Source organism: Daphnia magna, unplaced genomic scaffold (assembly GCF_020631705.1).
Source record: "Daphnia magna isolate NIES unplaced genomic scaffold, ASM2063170v1.1 Dm_contigs021, whole genome shotgun sequence".
NCBI lineage: Eukaryota > Metazoa > Arthropoda > Branchiopoda > Diplostraca > Daphniidae > Daphnia > Daphnia magna.
In genome coordinates, this window is record NW_025533118.1 from 1470644 (window position 1) to 1495683 (window position 25040).

Here is a 25040-nt window from a genome sequence, read left to right on the forward strand (position 1 = left end):
CGAAACGCCCTTGTTATTTCTATATTCAACAAAAACAATGACTGTTAAAAAAGTACACCACTATTTCGGGGTTATTTGCACAAAACATTCGCCAAATGAGAACTTTCTATCGTATCGCAATACACAATTTTTTGGGGTATTAAAGGTACGGAATGAAAAAATGTTAGTACGAAACGGGAGTTGTACACCAAAACTTACGATTTGTAGTCCGATGCTTTACCACCGTGCTACATTCGATGAAACCTCCCACGCAAAAATCTCTTCAAATATGATTAAAGTCGGTTAGGTGATGAAAATTTTGGTGAGAGTTTTTAAAGATAGGGTAACATTTGATTTTACGTGCTGAAATTCTGTTTTCAAACATCGCTGATTCACAAAATCTGTGAAGTTGATAACTATACCTTGAATTAAATTGATATAATTAAAAAACATTAATTGAGCAACCCAAAACAATTGTGTGTGTTTGAACAGTGTGAGAGAAAGCTTGATTTTGTGTCCAAATATTTCCCACAGCTCTAGAATTTGGCATGATTTTAAATATAGCTTCCCACTGCGGAAAATTTCTCTTTATTTGTAAGATTTATCGAACTGTATTATTCTACAACATATTCCAGTCTTTCCTAATTGAAAAAAGACCAGATAATTTTCAAATTGCTCAGAATCTCTTCAAACTTAAGAACTCAGTTTTATCCTTCCTCTTTTCCTTCCTGTTTGTATGTAGACTACTTTTATGAATAATATACCTGCCTCGTTTCTTCGAAATTATTTTTCTCTTTGTATATAAATTATTATTATTTGTCCAAAAAATTTGCATTAGATTTGAAAAATGAGTATTAAAACCACGAATTTCTCGAAAAAAGAAAAAATTTCGTACATTCTCACATTTTTCGAGGTTGACAACCCCAAATAAGTGGTAGGGGAGGGTGGGGCTAGTTGGCAGGAGGGCAAGTTTGCAATTCCTAATTAAGAAGAATTGTGTGAAAGAGGTTTTATTGAAACAATTCATAGTCAAAGATGTTTATCGTGCGCACATTTGTGCAAAGTTTTATAAATTTATCCCAAATAGTTTAGGAAATAGAAAATAACGAAATTTTTTGCATCAAATCCACAATAGTTGCGTGCTTGGTATTCATCAATTTTATCGTTTCTTGGTATGCATATAATTTTAAAAAATATTTGTTTTCTAAAAAATTGTGTCCTCTATTGAACTGTAACAATGCATTTGTTTTAATCAATTATAAAGGAGTAATAAAATTTTTTATTTCAATAAACCCCGGGTTGGGGCAAGTTGATACATTGCAACATGGGGCATGTCGGCATAGGCATTATACATGCATATGTATAGTACATGGCTTGTCAAAATGTCAGGGAATTGTAAGTCGAATTTTTGCTAGATATGACTTATGGTGAACAGTGGTATGCATTAGAGGCCAAAATTTGGCACATTTTAGGTGTTTCACTTGATATGATGTTCACCTGTGAAATGTTTGCCTGAATTATGTATATTATTTTTTATTTTTTGCATTTAAGGCTATTTATCTTTATGTAAGTTATCACAACTTATTTCTGAGTTTCCCACTCTAAAATAACTATAGGATTTTTGTTTATTGTAATGTTATTCTAATTTGTTTACAACATCAACATTTCACTGAAATCCGTATTTGAAATACATGGAGCCAACTTACCCCACTACCACTGCCAACTTACCCCGTTAGTGGGGCATGTAGGCAAATTTTTTTTAGCTTTTTGAACGTTGATTTCGATATGAATTCTTCAACGTAGATCAAATAAAAAAATAGCACGAGAAAGCTGGTTATTTGAGCTTTCTTTTACAATTTGTTGGGTGTCAAAAACAGAAACCAGAGAAGAAATAAAAAAAATTGTATCAACTAGCCCCACCCCCCCCTACCCTTCTTAACATTGATCATAAAGTGTTTTTCATTGCATCAACGTAAATAAGCTGGATCGTTTTGACAATTAGCTTTGTCAAACCACCAGCTCTTTATATCCCAATAAACTTTTGGAGGTAACCCCTCATCATGGGTCATGCGACAGAGGTCGCACAAGCCACTGTTGTATGGAATTGCAATTTCATAATTGTTTTTCCAGTTAAAATATTTAGCATATAAGGTATCGCTTCCATTCAGAAGTGAAAGGTATTCAGCAAGCTTTTGGGGAGTCGCGAAATCCATGGCGTTGATGAAAGAATTAGGAGGTGCGTACCGGTTGTATTCAGCACCACCCATGGCAATTGGAACGGTATCGTACTTCAGACTTCTGTAAAACTTTTCCGTTACGTAGTCCGTGCACCACGAGTTCTCAAATGCCAGATAAAATTTGTAGTCATGGCGTAACATCTCGTAACACGAAGACGAACAATTCCGCATAGTACAGGATCCGAAAATATCTACCTCTACATACTGACTCAGCTGCTGAACGTACTCCTCGCGGCGGATTGTTGTAATGCAGTTGGATACGAACCAAGCCACCATCTTTCTTTTTCCTTTGATTAGCATTTTAATTGCACGAGCATGTTTTGCCTTTTGTGCCACTTCCAATGACTTTTTTATAACAAATCCATAGTCAGCACGATGAATTATATCTGAGTCCCAACGGTAGGTCATCGTCCAATTAAAATATCCATACCGTACACGGTGATCACTTATCTTGGCTATACTTGAATAAGATGGTGACTCAAGGTTGAAAAAAACGAAACGCTGGTGCGGATGGCGGTTTATAGGGAAATTTGTTGATGTATCGATATAAATAACGATGATGTCGCTTTGATTTAACAGCGTAACGTCAGACGTAAAAAGACACGATGTTATCGGACATTGGGAATTTACTAAAATTTGATCTGCCAAGCTTGAATCCCAGTTACTCCACATCAAGATGGTTTTGAATTTCGTGATGTTAAACGTTGTCTTGGTCGTCATATTTGTTGCTTCAATCGTTTTGACATATTGATCATTTTCAGGAATAATAAAGCGATAATCGTTGAGTGATAAATTCTGTAAGATTTGGAAATTTAAAAAGATTATTAAACGCATCTATTAATTAAACGACGACTTACACATCGAAATTTGGCTGCTAAAAAACAAACAAAAAGAAATTATTTTTATAATCTTGTAATTTTTTTCTTTTCTTCAATGGTTTGGTTATTCTTTTGGTGAATGGGATTCAAAGCATAGGTCTACTACAAACTTATTGTTTTTCAGACCTATTTCCCTCAAGACCTCGACCAGATGCTTAGTGGCAACACCAGATTTTTCATGGGAGAATTTTTCTATCGCAACTTAGAAAAAGTGATATCTGTATATAAAATTTAATCATTTTATCGCTGATATGTTGAAAAGCAGTCTATAGCCGAAGGCTTAGCAGCCCTTTTTAATAAGGGCAACATCAACTTTCTTCGAGTCGTTGGCCAAAATAAAGGGGAGACCAGGGCTAGTAGACCGGGCCCAGTCAAAATCCGACACAATTAATTGCATGTTTTGATACATGATTTTTATTGGGACACTTAAGGACGATATAAATTATGTATTGAATCATACTAAAGTCTGAAATATTATATTATGATCAAACAAATAATAATTTCTGTCCCATTTGTAGTATACTAGGCTACTTATAATAATAAATTCGGACACGGAAGATTTGTACTAAATGGTTTTTAACAACAGAACTATACATCGATATTCCAACGTGCTACCAATTATGACATCTTCGATGCCGATTGAAAAACAAATATCTATTCAAATTCGATTCAAGTGCGTTAGGTGATAGAAAAATGTTGGGAATTGTTTAAAGATTTGGAAACATTTGATTTTATGTGCTAGAATTTTGTTTTTGAACATCAACGATTCATAAAAATTTATTTTGTGAAATTCATTCATTCTACTTTACTAGTCATTTTTGTAAACTTAGGAGCTCCGAGACATTATGTCTAAAATTATATAGACTCAGTGTCTTGTGGTGTAGCGGGTAAATGCCCCAAAACCGTTCCCTGAGTTACCTAGGCAACCGATACGCCCTTCAATTTTTAAGGTTAAAACAAAACGGATTTTTTCCTTAACTTTGCTTTCAAGGTCGTTTTTAATGCGAAAGAGATATTTCGGAACACTTAATTGTCTTTAAATGAAATATCTTGAGTGCATAAACAGAACACCAATCGTTTTTTATTTACACGTACAGTATGTTCCAAAAAAATCCGACCACCCTTTTCAAATAAAAATGCCCCCTGTTGTCAAATAGCACAATCGCATCGAGTTTTAGGCCATATTGAAGCAAATGGTAAAATGTGGAAAAGCCATGTAAGAAATTGCCATGGAAACGAGACACCCATCAGTGAGCTCGCATCCTTACATCAGTAAGTGCTGGGAATACTTGCCGTTAGGCATAGCAAAGACTTTAACAAAATTTTTACCATTTTTTTACTCTACTGGTCTACGCGAGACAGAGTTAAGAAATGGAAATCTCGTTTCTATGGCAACCAGACATTTATTTTAGGTGGATTTGCTCAACCCCGAAACAAAAGAATATTTTCATTATATCATTATTAAATTATAGTAATATAATTTAAATTACTATTTATCAAATTTTTTAAACTGAAATAAAATAATATTTAATTTCTATTTATGAATATTAGATTTATTTATTATAATAGTAAATTATTAGGCATTCTTTTGTTTTGAAACGTTTTCATTAAAAGAATACTTAATAAGTCACTATTATAATTAATATATTTAATATATATTATTTATTCCAATTGTTATTTTTTAATAAATTGTGATTTATATTATATTATTATAATCTAATAATGATATAATTAAAGTATTCTTTTGTTTTTGTTGGTTAAGCAAATCCACCTACAACAAATGTTTGGTTGCCATAGAAACGAAACTTCCATTCCTTTAGTCTGTCTCGCGTAGACCAGTAGAGTAAAAAAATGATAAAACTTTGTAAAATTCTTGGCTATGCCTAACGGCAAGTATTCCCAGCACACACTGATGTAAGGATGCGAGCTAACTAATGGTTGTTTCGTTTCCATGGCAATTTCTTACATGGTTTTTCCACATTTTACCATTTGCTTCAATTGGGCCTAAAACTCGATGCAATTGTGCTATTTGACAATAGGGGGCATTTTTATTTGAAAAGGGTGGTCGGATTTTTTTGAAACATACTGTACGTACAGTATCCCGCACCAAAATCCGAACAACGATTTAATTTTTTAAAGCCACCTATTGGCGGGGTAAAGGGTTTTTGTTTGTTTTTCTTTAAGAGGAAGGGTAGACGGGGTGATGGACACATAGGGCAGGGTTGGGTAAGTCTAGAAATTTTTTTCTAATGCCTTAAGGTATTACGCTTTAAGGCAAGTAACAGGTCGGGACATTTTTGCAACCCCCAGGGTGACTAAAAACGACAGTTGGAAATGTTGGATTTAGGCTGTGTAATATTCCTTACCCAAAATTAATTACAGAGCTGCCTGTGCACAATTATGTCGATGCCGATTGCATATGTATAGAGCCTCTGATTGAGACACCGCAGTTCAGTGTTCGATTCTCGAAAAGGAATTGCGAAATATTTCGTATATTTATAATATTCTTCATTCGAATATGTTGGGAATAAAAATTTTTTTAGAACGAAGTGAATTCTTATTTCTTAAGTTATTTAATAAACAAAAAAAGCACATATTGCACGATGAAAACTTGTTTTATATATTAACGAGGATTTCTCATAAGGTAACCGTAATAACTCAGCACCTCATCTGGAGTCGAACACCGATGTCAAGCATCACATTCAGAAAGTCTACACCTACGCCATTGACAACGACGTAAACATTCACAGGCAGCTGGAACATAAGCTAAATTGTTTCGGTAAGCAACATTACCAAGCCCAAGCCCTAAATTTCCAATTGTCGTTGAAAAAAACACACCACCCTGGGGGTTGCAAAAATGTCCTGACCTGTAACTTGCCTTAAAGCGTAATACCTTAAGGCATTTTTTTAATGTCTAGATTTACCCAACCCTGCCCTGTCGTGTCTATCACCCCGTCTACCCTCCCCCTTTAAAAAAAACAAAAAACCCGCTATCCCGCCAATAGGTGGCTTTAAAAAATTAAAGCTGTGTTCGGAGTTTTGTGCAGGTTACTGTACGTCTACAGGCTTCGAACACAGGTACTCTTAGGTTCGCATGCATGCATTCTATTCAGTACACAATATCATCACTGAAGTATTGCCGTAATCTACGTCCTATGATGGCTGATAGAATATTTTAGGGGACAATTTTTAATGCTTTAAATATCACGAGAATATTTTCGGGAACAGTTTTTAAATGTATTAAATATTACGTTTAATATTTTAAAAGGCAGTTGTTATTATGACACGAGCTGGGTTCATAGTAAAAAAATTATTTGTACTCCAAATAGCATAAATCCAAAATTAGCCATCTCAACGGGTTATTGTAAATACATTTGTATTTATAGAGCAAGTGACTGACGCGTACCCCCATTGTTTTACGAACCCACCTTGGTGTTTTAAGATTAGCTTTTGCGGCTGGAAGCCATGTTTGTTTCGCGATAAACATGGCTGCCAGCCGCAATTTCTCTCTTAAAATAGTAAGGTGCTTTCGTAAAACAGTAGGGGGTACGCGTTATCACTTGCTCTACTGTTTCAACTTAAATATTAGCTTAACCTAAGAGCTAATTGCAGTGGCCTTGAAAGTCATGTGATAGAAGTTAGAAAAAGGAGGAGTGATTTTTCACTTTTGTTTTCAATAATGAGCGGTCGCTCGATGAAGGTGTCTGGCGTTCATGAAAAGTGAGACGATGGGAAGCGTTTTTTTCCTTGTAGCGCAAGAGGAGTGACTTTCAGGAGGATTATGAAGGCGGTTGAAGGGCAAACCTCTTTTCCATACAAATTATTTGCTTTTTTCAAAACAATTTGTAAACAAAACGCGATAGACACATTTTTTCTACCTCTTTCTTAACATCCCTGTTTAGAGAGTATTAACAACCCTGAAAATTTGGTAAAATAAAACAAAATTCACTTTTTCCATTCTATCTGGGTTGCTCACCCCGAAAGACTTGTAGGGGAGAGTGGGGATAGTTGGCAGGAGGGCAAGTAGGGGAGACCGGGGTCATTTGGTATACGGGGTAAGATGCTCGTTTGGATTTGTATCCATTTGAAATTTCGCTTTTTTCAGAATTGCCAAAATGTTTATTTTTATTCGTAGATTACCCCCCACCAAAAAATGTTTCGTCTGCACTTCATTAGTAAAGTTTTAATCGTCAAAAACGTGTTTCAGTTTTGCCGACCAACTTTTTTTTCGCGGACTTATTTTCCATTTTTTTCTTAGGTATGAATAACATATTTGTGTAGTGACCCATATAGCACATTTCTGCCGTCAGATGTCCGAATCATGGCCGAACATCCGTTAGATATCCATGTACTCAATGGGTAGTTCCAGGGATGTCCGTCGGCTAGTCACCTTGGAAGTGCAATGGATGTGCGAAAATTATATTCTACGGACCTCCTTCCAACAGCCAAGAAGATTTTCAATTGTTTCATTTAAGGATCGGCCTCAAGCCAATCGGGGCACTTATATGCCAATCGGGTTTCTCATTTCGGGCCAACGAGGCGTGGCTCAGGGTGGAAAATTCTTCTCCCCGAATTCAATTGGGGTTTAATCGAGGTACTTAATCAGGGAAGCTACCCCGATTGCAATCAATCGATTCATCGATGCAAAAAACATAATCGATTGACTGTTTCACCCGATCGATCCGATAACAACCCCGATAATAGCTCGTTCTACCCGCCTGCCCCGATTTTTACTCTGAAACCGAAAGAACGGCATTTTTAAAAAATTGCGTCGGGACAACGGGTTGACCTCAAATTTCTCCCCGCACCGCCCCGGTTGAAAAAGTCGCACCTCAATTCAGCCTCGAATGCACTTTATCCGTGCGGGGCGGTTAACTCGATTAGAGCTAATTGATGCCGATCGCTAAGTTTCATTATTAATTGTCAAAATTTCTTTGTTTCCAAAAGGGGAGAACTTAACCGTGTTCAAATTTTTCCCTTGAATGTATTTTTATTTTAAGTCCAGCATTCAATACGAAAAATTAAACAAAATAAAGGAGTAGTTATCTATTTGCCGGGTGGTTTATTTTTAAATTTATTCAAAAAAAAATGAATAAAATATATGTAAGTCGTGAGGTTGTTTGCACAGGCTTGCCGTTTAGCTTACGGGAACCAAGCCATTGGAAATTAACTCGCAGAAAATATATATTATTTGGCATTTAATAATATTCGAAGCAACTATACTTATGATAGGATTTTAATTTCAAATAATAAAAAACTACTTTAAACTTAATAAATCATGCTGAAAATTAAAATTTAAAAAATATTTATCATAAATTGTTTAATTGCAATTTATACACTTCTGGTTTAACCTAAGTTCGACATCATCTTGACTTCTTCAAAATCCTGTTGGTGATTTGTTATCGAAAAAAACTCAAGTGTTTTACAACAATTCGATCCGTTTGTTCTAAAATGACATTTAATGCATGAGTCGAATGGCACAGTGGAATAATATTCGAATGTGGTGCGGGAGACCCGAGTTCGAATCCAGATATAGCCTAATGATTTTTCAGGATTATAGGTCCAAGGCTACAGATATAGCCAAATAAAAGCCCGTTCGGATATCCTCAGAATGTCCGACGGCGCTGTTGAGGGCGGTCAAAACCAAAAAAAATTACATCCTTAGAACATCCAAATCGGATGTTGGACTGTCCGGCGGATATAAAAAAGATGTACTCGACATCCGACCTCGACATCTGTCGGACATCCGACGGACTGCATTGTGTTAGGTGGGGATGTTCGTAGATAGCTTATTCCTCAAGCTATTTTTCCGTTTATTTTTTTTCTGTAGTTAAATTTCATTAGATTCTATTTTAATAATTTGATGAAAATGACTAATGGGAAAGGTTGGCAATTTTTCCATGGGGCAAGTTGGCCAACATGGGTGCGTCTGTCAAAGTGAGCCTATTCAAATTTTCTTCTTGTATTTTTGCAGAAAAATGAGAAACTACGTTAGAAAAACTGACAGAGTAAAGACCCCATCTGATGTAATTGACAAAGCTGTTGCAAAGGTGTGGGACGAGGAAAATCAGTTTCTAGTTTGGCTATTCTTTTAAACATTCCAAGAAGAAGCCTTACAAGATATGTTGAAAACAAGAAGAAGTCAGGTTTAGAAGAACAAAAAAGGCCTAATAGTGTTTCTCCAACCCATCATGGGTATTCATCTGCGCGCCAGGTAACAGTTTTGTTATAGTTTATGTTAATATGAGCTTATGTGTGTAAACATTTATCGTGCAGGTTTTCAACAAGGAAGATGAGGCTCTGCCAGCTGATTACCTTCATCGTTCAGCAGATATTTACTTTGGGTTGTCCACAATTGATGTTAGAAAGCTGGGTTTTAATGTTGCCACAAAGAAAAATCTAAAAATCCCACCTTCGTGAATTGAAAAACTTGCACCTTGACCAGACTGGTTTGCATCATTCATGAAACGCCATCCTACTCTGGCAATAAGAAAACCTGAGGCTACTTCCCCGGCAAGAACCTCATAATTTAACATCCACAATTGTGATTTAACTTTTGACAATTATCAAAGATTGTTGGTGAGAGAAAAAATTGGGAATACATGGTAACATGGTAGTAGGCCCTATGTCGAATGTAAGGCCAACTTGCCCCAACTCAAAGGGCAACTTGCCACGGCGGTGGGGTAAGTTGGCCACTGAAAGTGTCGCAATATAACAGTTTTTTTGGTAAGAACTATATCTTTAGTGTTTATTTTTTCGATGCCACCTTTTAGGCGAGATATTGTCGCGGTTATTGAGGCCCCATGGACTAGTTGTCACGTCCGGCGCTCCTATATCAGTTATTGACCGCAACTCTACCCGAGATGTCCGGCAGTCTTGTCAGCGGATATTTCCCCCGGTAGCTGCTGTCCACAAAAGTGCATAAATACTTGTATGTGTCCCTTACTGCGCCCCAGTATACTTATATCTGTTGTAGTTTGGTGTACGTTTTACGATGAATAAACGTGTCTTAGTCACTACCCGGGTCTTGAAGTAACTCCCCGCGTTACAATATTAATGAATAATAATTTAGAAAAAAATTTATTTCATTAAAATTGGCCTGTGAGGGACCGGTGTGTGAAAAATGCGCCAACTAACCCCGGTCTCCCCTAGACAATTCTTAATTGAGAAGAATTGTGTCCAATAGATTTAATTTAAATAATTTGAGGTCAAATGTGTTTATCGTGCGAACATTTGTGTAAAATTTTGTAGCTTTATCGCAAACGTTTAGTAAATAGAAAATAACGAAATTTTTTGCGTCAAATCCACAACAGTTGCGTGCTCGGTATTTATCAATTATACTTTTACTTGGTATGCATATAATAAAAAAAATATGAATATTTTAAAAATTTTTGTCCTTGATGGAACTGTAATAATGGATTTTTTTTAATCAATTATAAATGAGTAATAAATATTGTTATTTGAATGCACCCTGGGTTGGGGCAAGTTGATTCATGGCAACATGAGGCATTTTGGTATATGTATAGTACATTGCCGGTTAAAATTGTCAGTGAATTGAAAGTCGAATTTTTGCTAGATATGACTTATGGTGAACAGTGATATGCATAAGAGGAAAAAATTGGGCACATATAAGGTGTGTATCACTTTCCACGATGTTCACCTGTGAGAATTTTGCCTGAATTAGGTATATAATTTTTTTATTTTGATGCGATTAATCTTTATGTACATTGTTAAAATTCCACCTGCTTTTTGGGCATCAAAAATCCCGAAAGTCAATTCTGCCAGAATGGGTGTAAAAAATCCCGAAAAATATTGAAGTGGAAACATTCCTAAAATCGGGATTTTTAAAATTGTAAAATCGATATTTATGAGTCCCTAAAATTGTGGGTTAAAATGGTGCTATCATGCGTCACATGTCAAATGTGCTATCTTTTGTTCAGCGCTTGTAAATACAAAGTAGAACAGAGGTTCAGAGGGAGGTAGAGGAGGGTGGGGCTAGTTGGTACAATTTTTTTAATTTCTTCTCTGGTTTCTTTAATTTTTCATATTTTGACACCTAAAAAATTGTAAAAGAAAGCTCAAATAACCAGCTTTCTCGTTCTATTTTTTAATTTGATCTACGTTGAAGAATTCTTATCGAAATCAACGTTCAAAAAGCTAAAAACAATTTGCCTACATGATCCACTAACGGGGTAAGTTGGCAGTGGTAGTGGGGTAAGTTGGCCCCACGTATTTTAAATACGGATTTCAGTGAAATGTTGATGTTGTAAACAAACTAGAATAACATAAAAATAAACAAAAATCCTATAGTTATTTTAGAGTGGGAAAATCAGAAATAAGTTGTGATAACTTACATAAAGATTAATAGCCTTAAATGCAAAAAATAAAAAATAATATACATAATTCAGGCAAACATTTCACAGGTGAACATCGTATAAAGTGAAACACTTAAAATTTGCCAAATTTTGGCCCTTAATGCATACCACTGTTCACCATAAGTCATATCTAGCAAAAATTCGACTTACAATTCCCTGAAATTTTGACAGGCCATGTACTATACATATGCATGTATAATGCCTATGCCGACATGCCCCATGTTGCAATGTATCAACTTGCCCCAACCCGGGGTTTATTGAAATAAAAAATTTTATTACTCCTTTGTAATTGATTAAAACAAATCCATTGTTACAGTTCGATAGAGGACACAATTTTCTATAAAACTAATATTTTTTAAAAATTATATGCATACCAAGAAAAGATAAAATTGATGAATACCAAGCACGCAACTATTGTGGATTTGACGCAAAAAATTTCGTTATTTTCTATTTCCTAAACTATTTGGGATAAATTCATAAAACTTTGCACAAATGTGCGCACGATAAACATCTTTGACTATGAATTATTTCAATAAAACCTCTTTCACACAATTTGTCTAAATTAAGAATTGCAAACTTGGCCTCCTGCCAACTAGCCCCACTCTTCCCTACTGGGAGTATGCCAGAGGGGGGACTCCGCGCCGATTCCCCAAAAATTACACATGCATCGACAAAAAATTCATTCAGGGAATTCATATCATAAGTTAGTACCATTAGATTTCTAGCATCTACAGAGGAATGAATTCTGTATCAATGCCAACAAACGGCATGCAAGTGGTTGAAGCCGTTTGTATATACAATTAAAGAAATAAAAACACCCTTTCCTCATAAACTAGCATGTAAGAAACACCATGTTCAGAGATAGCTGCACTCTCAATTTTTTATTTCTGCCTTTTCCCTACTTTTCGGCCACCATGCGTAGTAGAACGAAAAAGGTAGAGAAATGGTAGAAAATTTTGTTTACTTTTAGCTAGTAGGGGAATGGAAGATGACCTACCATATGGTAGACAAATGCATGTCTACCATAAAGTAAGAATTAGCAGACGAAAACGCAAAATCACAACAAAAATGGAGAGGCGATTCCCAAGTAAATATGCACTTTTCGTTGGAATATAACAAAACAAAACTTGGGAAGCAAACAAACTTTCTTCTGATGACTTACAGGTTAATTTTACTTCCCCTTTTTAAATTTGTCATATTTTATTTGATTTTATACAACTATTTCCACTTTGGCTTTTTAAATTTTTTATTGAACATTAACATTTCCTTTGTTATTTTGAAATATTTGGGTTAAATTAGCGATTAAAAATGAAAAAGATAGAAATTATAGTTTAAAATTAATATATAATTATTTAAAGTAGGTTTTTATTATTAACAAATACTCAAATGTCCTAAATGTAAACATACTTTAGTTTTCAGTCAGAATTTTTTCTAAGTTCTTAACTGAATCCTCGAAATAGTCAGGAAAATGTTTAAAACAGTAACATGTTGAAATAGCTGAGTGGTGAAGGCGCTTGACTGCGAACATTAGTAATATGTGTTTCCGTGTTTGATCCCCACCAAAGACTTTTCTTTTTTTCCGTTTTTGTCAATGGTAGACTAGTCTACCATTGCAAATGGTAGGCAGATGGTAGAGGATCTACTTTACCCTACTTTTTAAAAATCGACGGTTTTCCGTCCAAATGGTAGCAATTTCTACCAAAAAGTAGCATGTTTCATTTCGCTACCAAATGGTAGCCAAAAGCAGTGAAGAAGTAGAAATCAGAAATTGAGAGTGTGGGTTTTACTTTGACGGAAAAACCAGCAATCAGAAATGTTTTAAAATCACACCGCTAAATAGAAATTTTTTTTAGCTATTAAGCGGTATAAATGTATAAGAAATAGCTTATGGGGAGGGTGGGGCTAGTTGGCAGGAGGCCAAGTAGGCAATTCTTAACTTAGAAGAATTGTGTGAAAATTTTTTTATTGAAGCGCCTTTACCACTCAACTATTTCAATACATTTTTTGTAATATATTTTCCTGACGCTTTCCGCGATTTAGAAAAAATTCTATCTTAAAACTAAAGAATGTTTACATTTAAGAAATGTGAGTATGTGTTAATAATTAAATCCTACTTTTACTAATTAGATATTAATTGTTCACTGTAATTTCTATCTTTTTCATTTTTAATCGCCAATTTAACCAAAGATTTAAAAATAACAAAGAAAATTTTAATGTTTAATAACAAATTTAAAAAGCCGAAGTGAAAATAGTTATATGAAAGCCAAGAAAATATGACAAATTTAAAAGGGGAAGTAAAATTTACCTGCAAGTCATCAGAAGAAAGTTTGTTTGCTTCCCAAGTTTTGTTATGTTATTTTCCAACAAAAGGTGCAATGTTTACTTGGGAATCGCCCCTCCATTTTTGTTGTGATTTCGCGTTTTCGCCAGCTAATTCTTACTTTATGGTAGACACGCAATTCTCTACCATATGGTAGATAATCTTCCATTCCCCTAATAGTTAAAAAAACGAAATTTTCTACCATTTCTCTATCTTTTTCGTTCTACTACGCATGGTAGACGAAAAGTGGCAAAAAGGTAAGCAAGACCCATGTTGGGAATTGACTTTTTTTTCAACAACAAAATTTCAATTTTTTTCAACCATGATTCACTCTCATATAATTTATATCAAATTTCTTATGTGAACGGACCCAAAATTAACAACGGATTAATAGTTTTAGCTAGAGGAGGAATGGGAGATTATGTAGGTATAATATATGATAAGCGAATGCATGTCTACAATAAAGTAGGAACTACCCAACGAAACACGAAGTCACAACAAAAACAGAGGGACGATTCCATTTGAAAAGGGAATTTTTTGGCTGGCAATTAACTTAACAAAACTTAAGAATTAAACTAACATTTCTTTTGGCATTCTGTGGTTCAATTTAATTTCTCCCTTTAAATTTGTCATATTTCCTTTGTTTTTACAAAACTGGTTCCAAATGTGCTTTTTAAATTTGTTATTGTTTATAACATTTTTTTTTTTGTATTTTTGAAATCGTTTGGTCTAAATTAACGATTATACAAGAAAATCAAATAATTATTGTGTAAATTAGTATCTAATCAGTAAAAATAATATAACTGTAACCACATACTAAATGTCAACTTACTTTGGTTTTCAGTGGGAAATTTCTTCTAAGTTTTCAACCGAATTCCGGAATTACTACGGAAAAAAAATACTTTCTGAAATTTATAGAAATAGCTAAGTGGTTAAAGCGTATGAAAGATGAATTTATCGTATAATGGTCTAGGGTTCAAATGTGGGGATCCAGCTAGGTTTTCACTCCTTCATTTTACTATGTAGGGGAGAGTGGGGTCAATTGAGACACTTTTTGGTTTTCTGTATCTTTTGAAAACTAAACTCAAAATTTTAACATAGAAATTATATAGGATTGTAGCCTACAATCTCAGCTACTAAATAGTATTTTTTTTATAAGAAAAAATTAAGTTTAATTGTAGTAAATTGTAAAAAACTAAGGTTACTTTTTGTGTTTCAATTGCCATGGAAGCAGGGCAATTGAAACGGTGGGTCGACGCAATTGCAACGTGGGTTTTCCCATAAAGAAAATTGTTTATACCCACATAAAATCAAAATCGAGATATCTCAGCATCCACAAATGCTAGTGTGATCAAATTTTACCACAAGGTACAGTGCAATTTATAGATTTTTTACATATGCTTATGATATATCGTACTTAAGTTAAAAATATTTAAATAATTAAATAAAAAAAATTCCATTAAGCTATTTGCTTTTTCAAATAAATCCCAAACGGCTAATGCAAGTATTATAGATGTGCTAATATGATGATTTACATTTGTTGAAATGAATTACATCAAATACTTGCAAAAAAAATGCACCCACTCGCGGACAGGGATATTAACAAAGTGTTTCAATTGCCCTACAATAGGGTCATCGTTACATTTAATTATTTAAAATTATTTAAGAATGCAGGAAAAAAATTAATGACCTTAAGTTATAGAAAAATGAATTGCAAATCGTTTAAAACCAATTTTATTATTAAAGCGTACCACTTTAGGGTTCAAAACAAAAAAATTCAAAAAGCAAAATTAACAGACGAAGTACAAAAAATTGTTTTTTCGAGATAACTTAAAAAGTTTTAAATAAAAAAACCTGTTAATTTTTCTGAACTTGTAAACCCCTTCATTCTATTTACCCTAATTTTTTCAAGAAAATTCCTCTGATACGGTGCGAGAAACAGTTTTTGTTTCAATTGCCCTGTGTCTCAATTGACCCCACTCTCCTCTTTGAAGCTATTGTTTTGTTTTGGTCTACTATTTAATTTTGGATGTTGGAATTCTTAATGTTGCCCAATGTTGTTTTTCACCGTTATTGGCTGCAAATCGGAAAGGATAGAGCATGACATTTCAAGTTGAAAACAACCCGGGCCGATGTGCGATTCGGATCTTGAACCGATGAACGATTCTGGATCAGCAACAATATTGGACCAAGACTAAATTCCAGCCCGGGTCAATTGGCTCGTGGTTGATCCCTAGTTGTTATATCTTAGTTGTTTAAGTATATTGACCATATGAGACGCCAGATTTAGTCCATTCTTTCTCAAAAGACAGAAAACGTCAAATTCTAGATTTTTCATCATCAGTGCCATTTTCAAGCATTTACGTCGTCTGCTATATTTGTTATTTAGCGACTACAGAGTTACCATATAGCTACATAACAAAAGAATACTTCCAAAATGGTGTTTTGTAAGAAAACATAAACGAAATTACCAAAATTCCACGAGCAACTCACCTGTTATAGCCCTGAATGTGTTAAAATTAACTAAATAATCATCCAAAACATTTTATCGGACGTTTTAAGGACACTTATTTTTGTTTTCGTAATTTTTTTAATTTCCATGATTTCCCTAAATTTTCGTGATTTCCTTAAATTGTATTTAGTATCTAGGTAGTTATAGGAAATATTATCAGTAAACTTTCTAATTTTTAATTGTGAAATATTGATATAGGAATGCAGTCGATCACTACGTAGCACCCAACGACTCAGAAGATTTCAGACAACTTACCCCAGCTATGAGACAATTTGGCCGTCTTTTGTTTTCTCTTTATTTTCTCATTTTTTAATGAATAAAAACTTGAAATAGAAATATTTTACAATCGTTTTAAAGATAATTTCAAGCTAAATCTTTGTATTAGCTTCATAATTTTAACGTGGCAGAAAAAAATCAGAAGAATTCTCAAAAAATGACCCTGACAACTAACATCCCTCTCCCCTATCTCCTTCTAAACGACACAATTATCCGAAATTTCTGGGCTACAAACAGAAAGATACTTTCGAAAAAAAGACGCAGGTACATTATCCATAAAAGTACATACATACAGGAACGAAAAGAGGCAGGATGAAACTGATAGACATCAAATTTCTCCAGTTTTAAGAAATTCTGGGCAATTCGAAAATTATCTCGTCTTTTTTCAATTAGAAAAAAGACTGGAATTTGTTATAGAATCATACAGTTCGATAAATCTCACGAATAAAGACAAATTTTCTGCAATGAGAAGTTATTTTTAGAATCATACCAAATTCCTGACTGTGTGAAATAATTGGACCTAAAATCAAGCTTTCTTTTACACTGTTAAAACACATACAATTGTTTTGGGTTGCTCATTTAATGATTTTTAATCATAATCGACTTTAATCATATTCGAGGAGATGTTTGCTTTTAATAATTCATCGAATGTAGCTCATTGGTACAGCATGGTACTGTAAACTCAAATGACTGCAGTTCAAGTGCCGTGGCATATTAATGTTTTTTTCATTCTGTAACTTTAATACCCCAAAAAATTTCGTATTGCGATACGATACAAAGTTTTCGGCGCTGAGAACCCCAGATCTCATTTGCCGAATTTTTCGGGTAAATAACACCGAAATATTGGTGTACTTTTTTAACAGTGACTGAAAAAAAAACAAGGATTTGGTGGGGTTTATACCCGAGGTCTAATGATTATTATTTCACTTGTCAGACGAGTTAACCACTAATATACAGTCATGCGTGCAAGTTTCTTTAGCAGGCAAATGGGTATATATCCTTTCATTTTGTTTGGACGGAAGGGATACTATGGTGCCTACCATACCCTCGTTTTCTTTCCATTCTTTTCTTCCTCTACGTTTCAGTCAATTTTCCTACTTTTAATGTTGCACCTTTTTCGCGGGTTGCAAAGAAAGAGAAATAGGAATAGCATAAAGGGGTACGGTAGGCACCAAACTATCCCCTCCATCAAAAAGAAATAGAAGGATATAGACCCATTTGCCTGCTAAAGAAACTTCCACGTGTGACTGTACGTTATTTCGTCATTTTGATTGAAAAGTGAAAATATAAAAAAAAATAAAATAGTTTCTTACTTAAAACTTAAGTTAGTTAAATTTAGAACATACGAGTTCCAAACAGTTTCAACCTATTTACTGATCAGATACCAAATTTCCACAAATATCATACATATTCCGTAAAACGGATTTTAAAATTGCAAATATCGAAATAGTCATCTGCTTTCGGAACACGTTCTGAAAAAGGGATTTTAAAATTACAAATATCGAAATAGCCGTCTGCTTTTCGTCCCTCGCTTTAAAAGTAGGCGACGGCTACCTGTTTTAGGGTAGCCTTTCCGTTTTATGGATTCACTTAATGGACGATTTTCGGAATAATTTTTAACAGTGCATATTAACTAAAATTGATTGTCATTGATACATCATTTGAATTTAATGTTAAATGTATATTACTAATAGAAGAAGCAACAGTGATTTAGGCTATTTGAGATTTAACCTGTTCGAAACGAAGTCCTTTATTAATTTCAATAATGGGAGTATTCTGCGCTGCTTCCCGTAGACTGTACTGTTGTTTTAGATAATAAATGATAACGAGTAGCATTGATAGTGAAACAAATCCATCCGCATTCGCCATTCTTGTTTTCACTAACAATTGTCCTGCGCAAAAAAAAGGAAATTAAGATTTTTAAAATTCAAATAGATTTTATTTTATTCACTGTTAATTTTTGTTAATGGTTTTTGTACCCAAAAACAGTATGAAAACGACGGACACGAGACTTACGATTTAAGCAAAGTATTTTCTTTTTTAGATTTTAGAAAACGCCGGTTTTAACATCACGCTTATGGGGGAAAGGGTATGTAACTAATCAAGTGAACGATACTTTACCGCACCGGGTGTTATTCCTACTATTTTCGTTTGTAAGAAATTTGTAGCGCGTCTTTTATCCTGATAGAAGAAATAAGAAAAAAAAAAATTCTAAAAAGATATATAAGTTCTCCTGAGACACGTAGTGCCATAAAAATCCATTGAAAATGGAGGGTGTACCTAATCGTTTGGTAGGTAGGTAAAAAATGTATATGGTAGATCGTGTTTACTGTAAAATTTATGTAAATACTTGAATATTATATTTCCATTATAAAAAAATAGTAGTAGATAATAACTATTTTGTTGTTACTTATTTGCGACTATGATAAGGCATATTTGATAAATGGTTACCAATTTTTCGGATATTTGAACCACAAAAAATTGTAACCCATCGAATTTTTCGTAAGCCCTACGAAAATTTTGGGGTAGATACGAAATAATTGGGGATTTAAATATGATTTTTAAGCAACGCCTAATTTTTGGGGTTTTAAACCCCAAATTATAATTGTGTAACTAAGATAATTACTACACAACTAAAAATTTTTAGTTTAATTAAATCAGTATTTTAGTCAGGTCTCCTCTATATTTTAAAAAAATTATACTCATACCAAGAAAAGATATAATTGATGAATACCAAGCACACAACTATTGCGGATTTGTCGCAACAAATTTCATTATTTTCTATTTCCTAAACTATTTCCGATAAACCTATAAAACTTTGCACAAATGTGCGGACGATAAACCTCTTTGACCACGAATTATTTAAATAAAATCTCTTGCACACAATTCTTCTTAATGAATAATTTCCTACTTGCCCTCCTGCCAACTAGCCCCACCCTCCCCTTGACATAGACCCAAAATCAATCTTTGTTTTATAGAGGTTTTTCCATTTGGTTCGTGTAAGTAGAGGGAAAAGTCGGTGCGGCTAGTCGACTAGTGCGCACCATGGCGGGGGATAGCCGAAACTTGCTGCAGACTTTGCTTGATCCAACATATAGACACAGTTGTGTCTCTTGGTTCTCTTGGTTGGGAGACACAGTTGTGTCTATATGTTGGATCAAGCGCAAAATTTTTAGACAGCTGTGATCGCGTGATGGCGGTCTATCCAGCGGTATCACACGAGGAGCCGTGCGACCGCTCCTTCCGGTAGCTGACTCGGCCGGTTTCGGCATGTCCGATTTTCACGCAGATTTCACGGTCCAGCTGCTCCTGCCCGGCCTAATTTGTCATTTTTCCATTCGTAGGGCGATCCGAGTTCACGTACAAAAGTTATTCACGGTCAAACATGGAGACGAGCCTCTGAATTTTCAGCGGAAAAAAGCCCGTTTCCCGGAATTTTATAAACGGTTCTTACGAATTTTGCCGCCTTTTTTCCGCCGAATTTCTCCGGAACCCGGTTTTGGTCTGGCTGCAGCTCCTTTTCCTCCTCGTCCCTCCCACTTGTCCCTCCCCCTTTCCTCCCCCTTATCTCTCCTCCTCTTTTTTTTCCTCATGTATGCTTATTTTTCGGCACAAATCCTGTAATACCTTCGGTAATATTAAAATACTAAAGTATTTCAATATTTACACTCAGGGACAAGTTATGCGCGTTCGCGTATCGCCCTTCGGGAATTATTTGTTAAGGAATCGTTAGTTAAGAAGCGCGTTCGTAGTGCGTTCGCGGCCTAGTTAGACGCGTAAGAAAAGTGCATCTGGAAAAAGCGCCCAAAAGCTGTAAGAAATTTTTGGGTAAAAAAAGTTGTTCTCTAGGGATTTGACGGGTTCGATATCTCCGAGCGGCTACCTGCTATTCTCGGAAAATCCCTTTTTATTTGTCGCACGAATTTTTGTCCGATTATTTTTTAAAAAATATGAATAAATAGAAGACATTCACGAGATCGTCGTCGTGTGATTGCCGTTTCGATGCGACCTCAGATAGTTGATCTGCGGGCATTTGAAACTTTAGGTCGAACGTTTTTCTCGGAAACCAATTTCCGAGAATGCTAAGCCGAGATGCAGCGAGCTGGTCCCCACGGACCACGCTCGGCCGATTTTTTCCCGCTTTTAATTCGAAATCAATTCAGCCGCTGACCCGATTTCATTTTCGTTTCGGCCAAAGATCTTGCATTTTCTTCGGCTACAGTCTCACCTGTTTCAAAAAATTCTGTCTTCCTTGAATTCCCGAAAAGGCCGATTTAATTCGATAAATTTCGTTCCCTCGATTACCGAATTTCGAAAATCTGTTCCGACCACCCACCGTTGATCATCCAGATTTCTCTTGAAGTGGTGGTTCGTTTTTCGTTTAATCGTGAAATGGCCGAACGGGATGGAAAAACCAAACGACACAGCCTACCTCTGGCTCCGGAGAATTTCGACCTATTCTTGTGAAAAGGGACCTCAGTTTTCCGGCGATTCCAACCCCCGAGAGCGCGCCAAAAAATCCAGACCACTGTAGCTCTTATTTAATTAATGCAGTTAAATTCGACAAATACCTTCGGTATTAATTAAAAAAAAAAAAAAAAATTAATTTCCCTCAGGGATAATTTTAGACACAATGTCTCGGAGTTACTAAGTTTACAAAAATGTCTAGACAAGAAGTTCATAGCACAATACCTTCGTGTAAATTGAATCTGGAATTGTGAAACAAAATTATGGTGAAAACGAGCCGCGTTCATCGATGGCTATTGCAGGTGCGTGCGGCGATCCGCTGTTGAGATTGGCGTGTATGTTTGTAAACTTTTTTTCGTTTTCTTGGAAAATGGAGCAGTGAGTCCCTGGTTAATTGCTTAACCCCCCGCTGACCTTCTTTCCTTCTTGTATTTTTTTTATTTTTTAATCATGACGGGTTGGGCACCGTTCGATGCGTTGGCTCACGCTGATTCCGTCAGTATGAATGTCAGCGCTAGCAACGGTACCGTTCGGGAGTTATGATTTTTTTTGCCCGTTCACACCAATTCCCCGACTCCCACAAGTGCCTGGCTCCTCTTTCCCATGGCGTCCAACCCCCATGGGATTTTTTCCATCCAAATATTTTTTCGTTCATCATTAGATCACGAGACCGGTATCATTGGATGTGGCTCGTCGAGCTCGTTCCGATGGTGCAGGTCCCGCCTTGATCGGATACACCGTTCGGCCGCAAACGAATTTTAAAGCTCGAAAAATGATTATGGGCCTCTACCTGCCAATTCTAGGAATTCGACGTCAAAAGCGCAGCCGCGTTTGGAATTTATTTTCAAAAACTAGTAACTTTGGGCCCGTCCAGAGCCGGGAGATAGGTGGCCCTAGCATATTTTAACGTTTTTTTCGCCATTTAATTCTGCCAAACTGTTAACGTTTAATTTTTGCCCGTCTACTCTTCAAGGTTTCTGCGTTCCTATTTTTTGCCCTCCGACCCGTTCACTGTCTACTTGCCAAGGTGTCCGACGCCTAGTTGCCCGTCCTCTTCCTCATAGTCTGCACGTCAACCTATTTTGCCTGGCAAAACGACCGCTGTAGGTGCCTGTCGTCCCAATCGGTGGCCCTGCCAGTTTATACCCTCACAGTCTCAGCCCGTCAAATCGCTACCTGTATCTGTCCGTCTAATCCCTCACAGTCTCTGCACATCGGCCCAATCTCTGTCCACTAAAATGCCCGCTGTAGTGGACCGTCTGCCCTGTCCTTGTCCCTGCCCGCCTTCTCCATCACAGTTTCTGCTCGTCAACCCACTCGCTGTCCACAAAAAACCCGCTGTAGTTGCCCGTCAGCTCCCTAACAGTCTCTGGCCGTCAAGCTCCTCTCTGCCCGTCAACCAACAATGGATCCGCAAAAACGCCCCGTATAGTGACCCGTCAATCCTTTTGTTGCCTCTGTTCATTTCTCCCTTCTGAGTATCTGCCCGTCGACCCACTTACTGCCCTCCAAATTGACCGCTGTAGTTGCCCGTCAACCCACTCTTTGCTTCTGCCCGTCGATCTACTTGCTGCCTTTGCCCGTCACATCACTCACTGCCTCTGTCCGTCAACACCCTCTCTGCCCGTCGACGCACTCTTTGTCCGCCAAAACGCCCGCTGTAGTTGCCCGTCGACCTTATCGTTGCCTTGCCCGTCGGTCCCCTCATAGTCTGTGCCCGTCAACCCAATCTCTGTACCTGCCCGTCGACTAACTCTCACAGTGTCTGCCCGTCGACCAAATCACTGCCGGCCAAAATTTCCGCTGTATTTGCCTGTCGAATCACTCGCAGTCTCTGCACGTCCTCCCACTCGCTGCCCACAAAAATGCCCAAATGAAGTTGCCCGTCAACTGATATATTGCCTCTGGCTATCTAATCCCTAACAGTCTTTGCCCGTCGACCCCCTCCTCTGCCCGTCAACCCCCTCTTTTCCCGTCGATCAACAATCGATCAGCAAAAATAACCACAGTAGGGGGCCCGTCGACCATATCGTTGCCTCTGTTTACCATCCTCCTCACAGTCTCTGCCCGTCAACCCACTTACTGCCCACCAAAATGTCCGTTTTAGTTGGCCGTCAACCTATTTATGGCCCCTGTCCGTCGGCTCACATGCTGTCTCGTCCACCCGTCCTCTCGTCCGATTTCGTCCACCTTTTACGCATCTAGTCTTCCAAAAGCCTCATCCCGCCATTTACCTTAGCCAGTAGCCGGCGGCAACTTACAGCCAATCACAGAATGCGCACATTGCAAAAGACCCAAAACTCCTCCCACAATTTTCCTTAGATTTTTATAGAGTATAGACTAGTATACGGTGGCCCGTCCCAGGACGGTAATAGGTGAAGTCTAGTATTCAGTGTCTGCTGTGCATTTAGTTGAGTAATACTTGTATTGTCTGCTGCACGATAGTTGAGTTATACTTGTATTGTCTGCTGCACGTTAGTCGACTTTTACTTTAATACCCCTTATACTTTTTACACCTTAATCTACTTTAAGCCTCTTAATCCATGTAAAGCCGCTTAATCCACTTAAAACTCCTTAATCCTTGTTAAGTCGCTTAATCCACGTTAAGACCCTTAATCTACTTACAACTTATTTATCCACTTGTATCCTCTTAATCCATGTTAAGCCGCTTAATCTACTTACAATTTATTTATCCACTTTAAGCCCCTTAATCCACGCATTGTCAAGTCGTACCACTGATACACGTACCAAATAATGGAGGGAAAACCAATCACGGTAGAGCGCACTTGGGAAGTTCCCCCAAGGCCATGCCCGTGCTCCTTTCTTGGTCCTTTACTTGCAGATTTAGTGTCTTACCAATGCCCGTAGTTCCCAACCTATCCGTTGATTCCGCCCTGCCCGCGGGTCTCGCCCTACCCGTAGGTCTCGCCCTGCCCGTAGGTCTACACCTGCCGGCCGTTTTCCCCAGTCCGTCCTTTTACCCGCCCTGTCCACGAAAATTCGAAAGAGAAAGGTTAAGCTTAATGGCGGCAGTTCGAACCCTTTTCAGGTGGTCGACCTTTTTCCAGGCAGAAAAAGTTACGTGAACCCTCTCGAACCAATGGAAGCACGTGCACTGGAACAAAAGGGAACAATCTCTTAATGGTGTTGGATCGCACTCAATTGAGCTGTTAAGAAAAAAAAATACAATGGTGGTTCTTTGAGGGATGAAAAAAGTAAATGGTGTCTAAAGGTTGTTGGAACGCAGTCAATAGACTTGTTAAGAAAACATGAATTGGTGCTTGTTTGAGGGATGCAAGAGGGAACGGTCTCTTAAGGAGTTGTAAGAACTCAATGAATTTGTGGTTGTTTGAGGGATGCAAAAGGGAAAGGCCTCGCAACCATGTTGGAGTGCAGTAAATGTATCTCTTGAGAACACAAAGAATAGGTGGTTCTTTAAGGGATGGAAAGGGAACGGTCTCTTAATAGTGTTGAAACACAGTCAATTGAGCTGTTGAAGACAAAGAATTGGTGGTTGTTTGAGGGCTGCAAAAGGGAACGGTCTCTGAAGGGTGTTCAAAAACAGTCAATGGAGCTGGGGAAAACAGAAAGAATTGGGGCTTGTTTGAGGGATGCAAAAGGGAACGATCTCTGCAGGTTGGTGGAACACAGTCAAATAATGTTTTGAATACAAAGTAATGGTGGTTGTTTCAGGGAAGCAAAAGGGAACGGTCTCTTAAGGGTGTTGGATTGCAGCCAATGGAGCTGTTGAAAAACACAATAACTGGTACTTTTTTAAGGGATGCAAAAGAGAACGGTCTCTTAATTAGTTGTAAGTACTCAATGAATTAGTGGTTGTTTTAGGGATGCAGAAGGGAACGGTCTCTAAAAAGTGTTGGAATGCAGTAGATGGAGCTGTTGAAAACACAAAGAATAGGGTGGATGTTTGAAGGATAGAATAAGGGAGCGGTCTCTTAAAAGTGTTGGAATGTAGGCCATGGGGCTGATAAAAACTTA

At 36.8% G+C, this 25040-nt stretch overlaps 1 protein-coding gene, 1 long non-coding RNA gene and 1 pseudogene across 4 annotated transcripts; 2 read left to right on the forward strand and 1 right to left on the reverse strand.

Moving 5' to 3' along the window:
• Nucleotides 1–1888: 1888 nt before the first annotated feature.
• On the reverse strand, nt 1889–19436 carry LOC116935786 (alpha-(1,3)-fucosyltransferase C). 3 transcript variants are annotated; one of them, XM_045180694.1, is made up of 3 exons: nt 19286–19436; nt 18309–18469; nt 1889–3011 (listed from the first exon to the last, which is right to left on the reverse strand). In XM_045180694.1, exons 2-3 carry the CDS (start codon nt 18444–18446, stop codon nt 1947–1949), a joined length of 1203 nt encoding a protein of 400 aa, XP_045036629.1. In that variant the 5' UTR covers nt 18447–18469; nt 19286–19436; the 3' UTR covers nt 1889–1946. The 3 variants fall into 3 exon arrangements, with proteins under 3 accessions (XP_045036629.1, XP_045036630.1, XP_045036627.1); XM_045180695.1 differs by lacking the exon at nt 19286–19436 and adding an exon at nt 18699–18814; XM_045180692.1 differs by lacking the exon at nt 19286–19436 and adding an exon at nt 18594–18760 and having other exon boundaries at nt 1890–3011.
• On the forward strand, nt 8996–10624 carry LOC116934851 (annotated as a pseudogene).
• On the forward strand, nt 15031–16637 carry LOC123477384. The gene is made up of 2 exons (XR_006652582.1): nt 15031–15157; nt 16500–16637. It is a non-coding gene; the product is annotated as an uncharacterized LOC123477384 (long non-coding RNA).
• Nucleotides 19437–25040: the final 5604 nt, after the last annotated feature.